Here is an 11,809-nt window from a genome sequence, read left to right as displayed (position 1 = left end):
CAAATGCGGGTTAGTTCCATCAAAAAGTCTTCCACGAAGGTAAATTTCTCCCAATATTTGATCTAGGAATTCGCTTGTCTTCTAGATGGAGTTAAAAATTACGAGGCTATTGAGTTGAACGTTAGTAGTCGTAAACCCATAAAATTGTGTCGGCTGTTCCACGACGGTTATAAAATTTGCTTTAAAAAAACAGCTATATTGAACTTTATTTTGCGTAACCACAAGCAATGGCCGCTTCATAACAAATCGCCTCATTTCACTTCACCCTCTCTTGTCACATCTTTATTACATAAATTAGTAGTTCAGATACGAAACTGCGTCATCATATATTATTTCAAAATCTATTCTTAAACTTTATGTGCAATATTGATATTTTTCAGCATAACAACAGTAATGGTTAGGCGTGTACTTATTTTGGAGAAAAATATGAAATGTATATATATTTTCATATTTTTCTCCAAATACTTTCATTATGTAGAAGCATTAAAGTTTTTCAATTATATAAAAGCATTCAATCTGCTCATTTTAAATCTTTTAATTTTAACCAAAATATGGAACGTCACAGCTCTTGTTACTTCTCCCTCCCCTTCTCAAAAACTGCCACAATTTTAAACACATCACCTTCTCGTAGAGAGAAGGCCTCAGCACCGGTTACCATAAACAAGAAATATGATTCTTTTATAGTCTAAACAGACGCCCGGTGGCTGAGAGGTAGCTTTTCGTGCTGTAGTGCCACAGGTCCCTGATTCGATCCTTGGGTTGGGCAAGGTTGACTCAGCCCTTCATCCCTTCAGTGGGTCGATAAAATGAGTACCAAGCATGCTTGGGTGCTAAACACTGGGAGCTCCGCGTTGGGCTGACCACTCAACCGGAACATCTGCTCTTGCACCTCAGAGCACAAAGGTCAAGAAAACTGAGAAGGTCACAGTAGCCCCCTATGGTCTGTCGCGCCACTGAGTTTAGTTTTTAGTCTAAACGTAATCAGGGACTGGTCAAGACAAATTCAGGCCCAAGGCCCACCAAATTTTCCGGGCCCCTTATGAAATATTTTGAAATTAAGTTTCTGAAGAGTAGTCCTAACAATAAAAAGGTATCTATTTAAGAGAGAGACATTCTAAAAAATTTTGAAAGCAAACAATTGAAGATCATTTTTCTAAGATAAAGTTTTCGCATCTATATATTAAAGCAAAATATAAAACAACAAAGCAATGTTTTGTCAAAATAAAAATAGTTTGGTTGACCACAAACAATTGAAAATCAGTGATTTTTGCTAAAAGTCACTGATTAGTAGAGTTATTTTTCACTGTAAGCTGTAATTATTTTTTTATTTAGTACTTAAACCAACACAAAGCTAGCCGACTTTTCATTAGCTTTAACGATAAGTTCAGCATGTATGCTAAGATATTATTAATTATAATTTTTATTAAAAAAATACACACACAAACAATATCCAAAAGGAGCCAAAATTATAGCTACTCATAGAAAACTAAAAACACATTTAAATAATAATTTATTTAAAGATATCACTTTTAAAAAATTAAAATTAATATTCAGTGCATTCACTTAAGCCGTTGAGGTAAAAACTGCACCAATTCAAATTCAGTTGTACTTTCGAATTTGATTAGTGCAATGTTTACACGAGTTTGGATTATCACGATATAAAGAAAATTTGACGAAGAAAAAAAAGGTGAATTTTTTGACAAAAACTGTTTCTTTCAGTATTTAAAAAAAATAGTAATATTGTGGACTTTTTACTAATTTTTGAGGCCCTCCAGAAAGTGTGGGCCCTAGGCCCGTGCCTACTGTGCCTAGGCGTAATCAAGCTCTGAACGTAATGATATCTTTCGTATGTTTCCCCATTGCGCAGCTTAGTATCCCGATCGTATTGACATCTTACTAATTTTTCCTCCACTGCTATAGTCATTCATGTCATTATCATTTCTGTAATTTATAAATTCTAACAGGTGGTGAGCCTGAAACAAATTCAATAGTGCTAATATCACAGCATAAATAAAGTATTAGGCTAGCCATGCTTTGAGTGTTATCTCTTATATGGCTATATTTGTGTAAAATAACACCGCTTGTTTTTTTTTTTTTTTTTTTTTTTTTGGCATCATGACAAGCTTGTGGAGTTTTCGGAATTCATTTATTGTTTGTCTCGTTGAAAGTTAGATTGAAAGAACGTGTTATATTGAAAACACTGCAAGCATAATATAGGATGGTGCGTTTTTTCAAGCTTAGGCCTAAAAATCAGTTGAAAGTAGTAACTCGGAAGTCTTTCGACAAATTTCAACCCCTTGCACCTTTTGCGCTTTGCTTTGCATGGTCAACCATTCATAACTGGTTCACATATTTCTACCTCAGGCAACCAGAAAAGCATTTTCAAGTGACCGTTAAGAGCCGTTCTTACTGCATGCGAACTGTTATGGATCGTTTTCTCAGGAGGCAGAAATCGCATATACTAATTTAGAGATGCAACAGAGATTAGGACCTGATTAGGAAATTTTTCTTTCCGCGAATAATTTTTCAATTAGATTCTATTTCGTAAGTTTAAATTTTCAGAAGCGAATTTCTCGCATGCAAAGAGGTCCCGCATCGGACTGATCGTTAAGACACAGTTCCAAGCAGATCACCGAAGTCAAGCATCACTGGTTACGGTCAGTGTGCGAGAGGGTGACCACTTGGATCAGCCTGCGTAGGGACCGAGGGTGTACGGTATTGGTCCTCGTTAAACTCTTCTACCGTAAAGTGCTCGACTTCACGTGCAGGTCGTCGGGCTACCGAAGCGGGGTGCCATCCCCTCTGCAGAGGATCAAAACTGTGATGGCATGTCTTCGAATCATCCTCAGGGATGTTTCCCAGACCATCGCCAATAGCCCATTGTGCAGCTCTAGTGCGACGTAAATGAACTACAACAACAACAACATCGCGTGCAAAGAGAATGACCATTCACTCACTCGCTTCTTCGAATTCGCAAAAGCGAATTTTCCAGGTTCAGAAAAAATGGTCCCTGACATAGGAACCCTTATCATTAGATATAATCATAGATTTAAGGGCAGAAAGATCAATCACTCGACCAAACGGACGTCACGGTGAACGTTGACATCACTGGTCTAGTAACTAGTTTGTACTCTATATCCACGCCCTCTTGTGAACTGCGGTTTTTGTTTATTGCAGCTGTACATAATTTGTTCTTTTTTTTATTTGATTTTTATAAGTTGTAATGATTAATAATAATTGATAACATTTAGTCTCTTGGCCAGAAAAATCTGAAATTCGCAAATTTTATGACACATTTTTTTCCAGATTTTTTTAAAGATTTTATAATTTGTAAACTTTAAAATTAAAAAAAACTAATATGTTCTTAAAATTTAATTCTTTATATCATTCTGAAATTCAAATATTTGAAATGAAATAAAATAAAACACACAATTTATGTACTTACAATAAATAAATAAAATAAAGAACATTTTAGTAAACATTCCAAGCTAGCCTGTTAGCGTACAATTAGTTTGCTAGTAAAGCGTTTTCTTGGTTTTCATTTGTGTGTAATGGAAATTCTTATTATTATCATTCAAAATTTCATTATTTTCATTTCATTTGCTCCTCTATTTCAATTACATGGTACTTTGATATCTGGGTCGTGTTAAAAGTTAAAAATATAAGAAAGTGTTTCACAACATCCACTAAGATGACAAATTTTCTGTCAAGGATGATAAAAAATATTAATGGCTAAAAAAACAATTCATTTCGATAATGAACATTTAGCTGTAATGCGATTATTGTTCAGTTATCTAAAAGACTTTTTCGTTGTTTTCTTTTGCATTTAACGCAGTATTTGATTTGTCTAAATTTTAATTTAATTTTAAATAATATCTCAGGATATATAATATCTCAAATAATATCTTACTACAAAAGCTTTTATAAACATGATTTTTCTCTCATATTTAAATTGCAAGTTACTTTGATTTCTGGGTCGTGTTAAAAGTTAAAAATATAAGAAAAGTATTTCACAACATCCACTAAGATGACAAATTGTCTGTCAAGGATGATAAAAAAATTAATTGTTAAAAAATAATTCATTGCGATAATGAACATTTAGCTAGAATCCTATTACCGTTCAGCAATCTAAAAGACTTTTTTGTGGTTTTTCCTTGCATGTAACGCTAAATTTGATTATTTCTATTCAGTCTTAATTGAAATAAGTTATTTTCATAACTTTAATGATTATGATTGTACTCCAAGTAACTTATTAGAAATATTTTGATTTCTGGGTTGAACTAAAAATAATAAGGACGTTTCCTTATATTCACAAAGATGATAAGCCATCTATCAAGGATGGGAAAAAAATTATTGATTATTTAAAAATAACTTCTTTTAGATAATAAACATTTAGCTGGAATACCTATTACCGATAAAAAACAATCTGAAAAACGCATTTGTAGTTTTCTTTAGCATGTAACGCAAAATTTGATCATTTAATTTTACTTAAAATAAGTTATTTTTATAACTTTCATAAGTATATAATTGTATTTCGATACTTAAATTGTGGCTTATTTTGTTTTACAGGTTTAGTTAAATAGAAGAGCTTTTCGTTTATATTCAGCAAGTTGATACCTTATCTATTTCATAATTTTATAACTGTCGTCGAACAGCCGACCTAATTATGTGTTTACGCCTACTCATATTCAACTCCGTAAATTCAATTTTAAATCATATCCAGAAGACAGGGAGAGTCCTGGATCAAGTATTGAGAGAAATTTGCCTCCGTGGTGGACTTCTTGATGGAACTAACCCGCATTTGCGTTACATGGAGAGGAAAACCACGAAAACATCCCACGGTTAGCCTGACTTCAGGGAGACTTCTGATCTTCTGAACCACAACGGCTAGGCCTGATTAATAATAAAAATGGTTGCTTATAAAAAATAATTTCATTGAGATAAAGATGAACATTTAGTTGCAATCCTATTGCCGCCAAGCAATCTGAAAAACATTTTCATGGTTTTCCTTTGCGTGTAACGCAAAATTTGATTACTTTAATTTCAACTTAATCTTGGTTAAAATAAATTATTTTTATAACTTTTATAAACATTGTTTTACGCCGATATTTAAATTGCACGCTACTTTGATTTTTGGAATGAGTTTAAAATTACAAAAAATATGAAGAGCATCTCGCTATATTCACCGAAATAATTGACTGTCTGTCAAAGACGCTAAAAAAATGATTTATTATATAAAAAAAAATCATTACGATTACTGAGCATTTCGCTGGAACTCCTTAAGCGTCAAGCAAACTGAATGATATGATTATAATAATTTGAATAATTATTTGTGCAAAGGCATTAATAAAGATCGGAAATTAATAGATAATACAATTGAATTCATAATAAATGCTACGAATAATTATTTTCATGGAAAAGATTTTTATTTTTAATTCTCATCGGAAAATTTAACAAATTTACGGTTGCATGGCTTATATTTTGTTAAAAAAATGTGTCATTAATGTGCATTTTAAATTATAACGATTTTGAAACAATATTAGTAAACTTATAAAATTCGAAGGATTTTAGTTTTGAACTCGTTCTGTTAAATCATATTTTTAAATATAAAAAAATGCTAATATAAGCATCTATACTTCAGTTATAATAGAGCCAGACGCTTCAGACTAATAACTATGGTTGAATAAGTAAATATCCTTCCTTCGGTTTTAATTAAAATAAGTTCTGAAAACCGAAACTATAGTATATAATTGCTAGTAATCTGAATGATCGTAATCATTGGTCGTAATCTTTTAAAACTTCAATAAACAAACAAATAAATTATGAGAAATGAATAGACATCTTTAAGCAATATACAAAATAATATACTAGTTTACGGAAATGAAAAAATTTTAGAATTTAAATTAAATTGTTTTTTAATGATCAACACTGATTACGCGCAATGCTATGGTACGGCGGGGATGTCAGAAAACAATCCCTAGGACGACGCGAACGCCACTTTTTGTGCGTAAAACCGGTCTGTCAAAGCGTGTTGCTTTTCTAAAAAAACCCAGTGAAAGTTAAATGTCCTTATCCCCTATATTAGTCCCTGGATATAATTTTTTTCGCATGTGAACAAGATTACGAAAGATTGTGAACGAGAACAAGATTAGTAATTTTTTCGTGGTTGATGTTTTCCAGCAATCAGATTCTCGTTCTCATTCTCTTCGGATGTGATTTCTTGCAACTGCGAAAAAAATCGCATTCGGTAAAATTTGCCCTTAATTCCGAATTGATTGATGAGGATTCATTGCATCATGGACGATCCTGGGATGAATGACATCGATTCATGAACTTATCACATGACCTGCTCAAAGTAGACGCTAGTATACATTTTTAAATATTTTTTCTCTTCCTTCAATTCTCTTTTCTTTTTTTTTTCCTGCAAAATTCGCGATCGCAACGCTCGAGTACGCCGTCTAGCGGGAGCCTGTAAATATCGGACATTAATTTATCACGTTTTCATTTAGTTCCATCAAAGTCATTGACTGAATCAGACGCCATTTTTTAGCAGCAAATAGGAAACAAAATTTCCCTAAGGAAAAGGCCGAAGAACTTGAAAAAAATCTCCAGAATATTAGTAAATCTTTCAGGAACAGAACACGCCAAACATTTGAAGAAAAATTCTTCAATAATTTTTAATTTCTATTATCAACAAACTTGCAACTGATGACTTCCGATTTCGGATACTGTTACAGATGTGTGTATTAAGGTGAAATGCATTTCTTCTGTCTTCAATTCATTACGAATTAAAGTGAAGTCAACATTGCTTTCGTCATTCCAGTGAATAAATATGAATTCAGAACATACAGAATTGTAATAGTTATAGAATAGTATATATTTCTGTATCCATATAATTCGGAAAACAACAATAAAAAATTATCCAAGTTACTTGAAATAGTGCCATTTGTGCTGATTCTTAATTAATTTAAATCGTTTTCTTGGTAAGTTTTTTTTTAATTTTGAAAGAATAAGTTCAACTAGAATTCAGCTATTCTGTTTTTAGCTACATATTCAAATTCATATCAATTATAAAATTTTGCTGTGTAGTATGTTATCTAAAAGTAATGAAGGTATAAACTATGTATCTATTATTTGAGAATAAAGTTTTCAAACAAGGAACTTATCATTTTGGAATTCTCCGGGAATCATAAATCAGGTAAGTGCAATGATTTTTACAATAAAAAATTTGCTTGTAAATATTTTTTTTTCATTTGATGATGGTTCTCTACACTACAGAATGGGTTTTTACGTCTGATTAAGAACTATAAGAATAATAAAAAAAGAAACAATATGAAAGTTTTTATTTCAATGTAAAGAATTCTTAAAATCGTTTTTTTATCCTAAGAATTCTTTATTTTCCGTTTTTTAGTTTATAATTTTTTGATAAAAATTGTTCTCAAAATACTTTTTTTGAAAAATTAAATGGTATAACATTATGTGTTTATGTATACTTCTTGTATATTCCAATGTTTGAAGTAATATGATTCAGAAAAGTATGGAATAAAAATTCGGTACTAACGTATTAACGCCACCGCCGCTACAGATTTGGCGGTTTTTAAGAGCCGCTAATCTACACTTAAAATTTTTGCGACAATTCATAAAATAAAACACTTTATTTAAAATCAAAATAGTTAATCGGATTTCGGTGGAAAATGAGCCGATATAGAGTTTAGCATAGATTCAAAACAATCATATCGCCATATGAACTCTGATGAATAAGATTCCAAATGAAATAACATTTCCAAAACGTACGTTTACCAAGATAAAGTTTTATGTTGTGGGAATTGGTACATTTTCGTTTTTTCGGTAAAATATTTCCCTCCTGAAAAAATAAAATTGCATCTTGTTTTGTTTTTGGCAAATCCCAAAGACGAATATTCGTAGCACTAAAAATGGCGACAAAAAAGAATTGTCTTTTTTTTTGTTTTTGTTTCGTCAGCATTCTTTATTTTACGTTTCTTAGTTTCTAAATAATGATTTTTATTGAAACTTGAAATTTTTTGATAAAAATTGTTGTCACAAAACGTTGTTTACAAAATTAAATTTCATAAAATTATGAGGCTTATGTATACTTTTTGTTCATTTTAATTTTTGAAGTAAAATGATTCTTAAAACTATAGAATGTAAAGTTTAAATGGGCCTTTCATGTTATATCATTAAATTTAGTAATACTATTTCTCGGGCATTAGGTTTTAACTCTTATAAGAATATACATATTTTTTTCTGTTAATGTACAAATATTTTTCCGATGTGTTTTGGATGTTCCTTCTCTAATAAAAAGAGATACCATTTTGTTTTCGGTTGTACAAAAAAGAAGATCAAGCATTTTTCTTTTTTAAATTTAATAAGCCACATTAAAGAAGGAGCGTTGCAATGCTACACGCTACATTAACGACGTCTCCAGAGTAACTGAATGACGGTTCATATAGAAATCGCAGGTAAGCGTCTCATACAACAACGCCCCCTATAGTTCGTTGCGATCGCGAATAGTTAAGACTGTGCTTATTCTCTATATTGCATTATTCAAATTTTTTATGTTTAAGCGTCTGGCAACAGTTGGAATTCCTAGTTGCTGTTTTGTTTTTATCATTTTTATCTTTTCTAATAACCAGCTAGCTTTTATAGCGGCCTCCTTTACCGTTTAATATAAATTTTCTACATTGAAATTATTTTTCTTTTTAGAAAACTAATCGAAATTTAAAAGCTCTGAATTATTTAAATATTCGAATTATATTTATTCTTCAGCAGAACTTTGACCTCTAGACGAATCATGAAGACTCGTATCGGTAATTAAACAAAGAATTGTGAAACGAATTTTATAATTGCATCAGTATTAATTGCGTGACTAGTTTGTAAGAGTCATCAAAATGGAGGCCTTAATACCTGTAATGAACAAACTGCACGATGTTTTTAATACCGTTGGCACTGATTCTATACAATTACCTCAAATCGTAGTTGTCGGCACTCAAAGTTCCGGTAAAAGCTCAGTTCTTGAAAGCTTGGTTGGTAAAGATTTCTTACCGAGAGGTGCTGGTATTGTTACAAGGCGGCCTTTAATTCTTCAGTTAGTTTATGCCCCTAAAGGTGATACTACTTGTCGTTCAGCCGAAGAAGGTACGTTGAATCTTGAAGAATGGGGCAAGTTTTTGCATACTAAGAACAAAATTTATTCTAATTTTGATGACATTCGAAAAGAAATTGAAAGTGAGACTGATAGAATGAGTGGATCCAACAAGGGGATTTGTCAGGAGCCAATTAACTTAAAGATTTACTCACCTAGGGTTGTTAACTTGACTCTCGTTGATCTCCCTGGAATTACGAAAGTACCTGTTGGTGACCAGCCTGAAAATATTGAACTCCAAATTCGTGAATTGATCATCCAGCACATAAGTAATCCAAATGCCATCATATTAGCAGTTCATCCTGCTAACACTGATTTTGCTACATCAGAGTCGTTGAAGTTGGCGAGAGAACGTGACCCTGATGGTAGAAGAACGTTAGCAGTTATCACTAAACTGGATCTCATGGATGCAGGTACTGATGCAGTGGATGTGCTGTGTGGGCGAGTTATTCCTGTTAAACTCGGAATAATAGGAGTAGTCAATCGATCTCAACAGGATATTATTAATAATAAAAGCATCACTGATGCTATTAAAGACGAGGCTTCATACCTCCAACGAAAATACCCTACATTAGCTAATAGAAATGGTACCGCATTCTTAGCAAAGACTCTGAATAGACTTCTGATGCATCATATACGAGATTGCCTGCCTGATCTCAAAACTAGAGTCAATGTCATGATTTCTCAATTTCAATCCATGTTGCACTCCTACGGAGAAGCTGTTGAGGACCAAGGCCAAACTTTGTTGCAAATCATTACAAAGTTTGCATCTTCTTATTGCTCGACCGTGGAAGGTACTGCTCGTAACATCGAGACCTCTGAACTGTGTGGCGGTGCTAGAATTTGCTACATTTTCCACGAAACATTTGGCCGAACCTTGAACGAAATCCATCCTTTGGGAGGACTCTCTACGTATGATATCCTTACTGCCATTAGAAATGCTACTGGTACGAGGCCGGCCTTATTTGTTCCTGAAGTATCATTTGAGTTGCTAGTGAAGCGCCAGATCCGGCGTCTCGAAGACCCCAGTCTCCGTTGCGTAGAATTGGTGCACGAAGAAATGCAACGAATCATTCAGCACTGTGGTACAGAGGTCCAACAGGAAATAATTCGCTTTCCAAAGCTGCACGAGAAGATCGTCGATGTAGTCACTCAGCTTCTCAGAAGGAGGTTGCCAGCTACAAACTCCATGGTTGAGAATCTCGTTGCCATTGAACTAGCCTATATCAACACTAAGCATCCAGATTTTCACCACGATGCTGCTCTCGTCGACACTCTAGTCAAACATTCAGATGAAAAGAGTTCTAATATTAATAAGGCTATGGAACCTAAAATAATAAATAATCCTCAGTTAAAGTTCCATAATAATCCAGATGGTCCCGCAGAGAAAATTGACAACAAGTTGATAAGTTCCAGGAAGATAACGCAGTATGCCGAGTCAACGTTACACTCATCTAGTAAACTAAGTGGAAGTGATTCAAACTTGCTTCTTCAAGGTTATGCCACGGCTGGTACCTGGACGGACCAACTGAAGTATGGTAACAAGGAAAATACCGGAGCGACAGAAAAGACAACCAACATGGAAAGGAATGCCTCCCCCGGTATTCCGTTCAGTCCTGTGAAAGCGGTAAATCTTCTTCCCGAGGTTCCCAACAACACCCATCGTCAGTTATCACCCAAAGAGAAAAAGGACTGTGAAGTTATTGAAAGACTAATTTATTCTTATTTTATGATTGTGCGCAAAAATATTCAAGATGCTGTTCCGAAAGCCATCATGCACTTTCTCGTTAACTTTGTGAGAGACAATCTTCAAAGTGAATTGGTTACTCATCTTTACAAGCATGATCATTTCACAACTTTATTGCAGGAGTCTGATCACATTGCTGTCCGCAGACAAGAAACGGCTGACATGCTGAAAGCACTCCAAAGGGCCAACCAAATTATAGGTGAAATTAGAGAGACACACATGTGGTAGTGAATGCTTCGACTTCTCATAGACTTAAGAATTGTAGATTCAAGTTTTGGTTACATTTTTAGACATTCCCTAATTGTTGTTTCTCCCTCTGCAAATGTCTAGATTGTTCTGAATAAGTTTTATCTTATTTATGTTTTCTGTATTCTCAAATTGCATGTTTAAAATGTTGTTGTACTGGCATTGTCTGCACAAATGTTGCCATTTTTTGGCATTGAAAAATAAATATAGAAATATGCTGTTGCTTCTCAAATTTATCTAATCTCACTTTTGAAGTAATTATGTATTTTAGTTATTTATGAAATTTTCCACTGTACGTGATGAATTTTTGAAAAAAAAATATAAATCAATTATTGTTTTAATAAATATCCTTCGATTTATTAGAATTTTCTCTTGGGTGTTTCAATGCTTTCATTATTGGATTTCGTTTGAGTATTTTCAATTCTAAATATATTTTAATATATTGCAGGATTGTAATGACATGTATAACTTTCTATTTAACTTATTCTTTTATATAATTAATTTCAATCCATATGTTATCCCATTTTTTACAGTGTTATTAACTTTTTTATTTTCTATAGTAGTTTTTGATACTCATTGAAATCTTATGAATTTTACATCAAGTTCAGGACTTAAAACTTTAATGTACAGTACTAAATCCTATACGAATATTT

The 11,809-nt window shown here is 32.9% G+C and overlaps 1 protein-coding gene across 1 annotated transcript; it reads left to right on the top strand.

Moving 5' to 3' along the window:
• The first annotated feature begins 8,581 nt into the window (after positions 1-8,581).
• On the top strand, positions 8,582-11,521 carry Drp1 (dynamin related protein 1). Its single transcript, XM_016060772.5, has one exon. The coding sequence runs from the start codon at positions 8,910-8,912 to the stop codon at positions 11,136-11,138; it is 2,229 nt and encodes a 742-aa protein (XP_015916258.1). The 5' UTR covers positions 8,582-8,909; the 3' UTR covers positions 11,139-11,521.
• The last annotated feature ends 288 nt before the right edge of the window (positions 11,522-11,809 follow it).

Source organism: Parasteatoda tepidariorum, chromosome 8, assembly GCF_982258835.1.
Source record: "Parasteatoda tepidariorum strain Cologne lab strain chromosome 8, Ptep-v5.0, whole genome shotgun sequence".
Taxonomy (NCBI): domain Eukaryota; kingdom Metazoa; phylum Arthropoda; class Arachnida; order Araneae; family Theridiidae; genus Parasteatoda; species Parasteatoda tepidariorum.
Note: the sequence above shows the minus strand (reverse complement) of the source record. Positions and strands in the feature narration are given on the sequence as shown.

Bases quoted from the DNA above. Each gene is read 5' to 3' on its own strand.
- Drp1 (XM_016060772.5), top strand. From the start codon at position 8,910: ATGGAGGCCTTAATACCTGTAATGAACAAACTGCACGATGTTTTTAAT.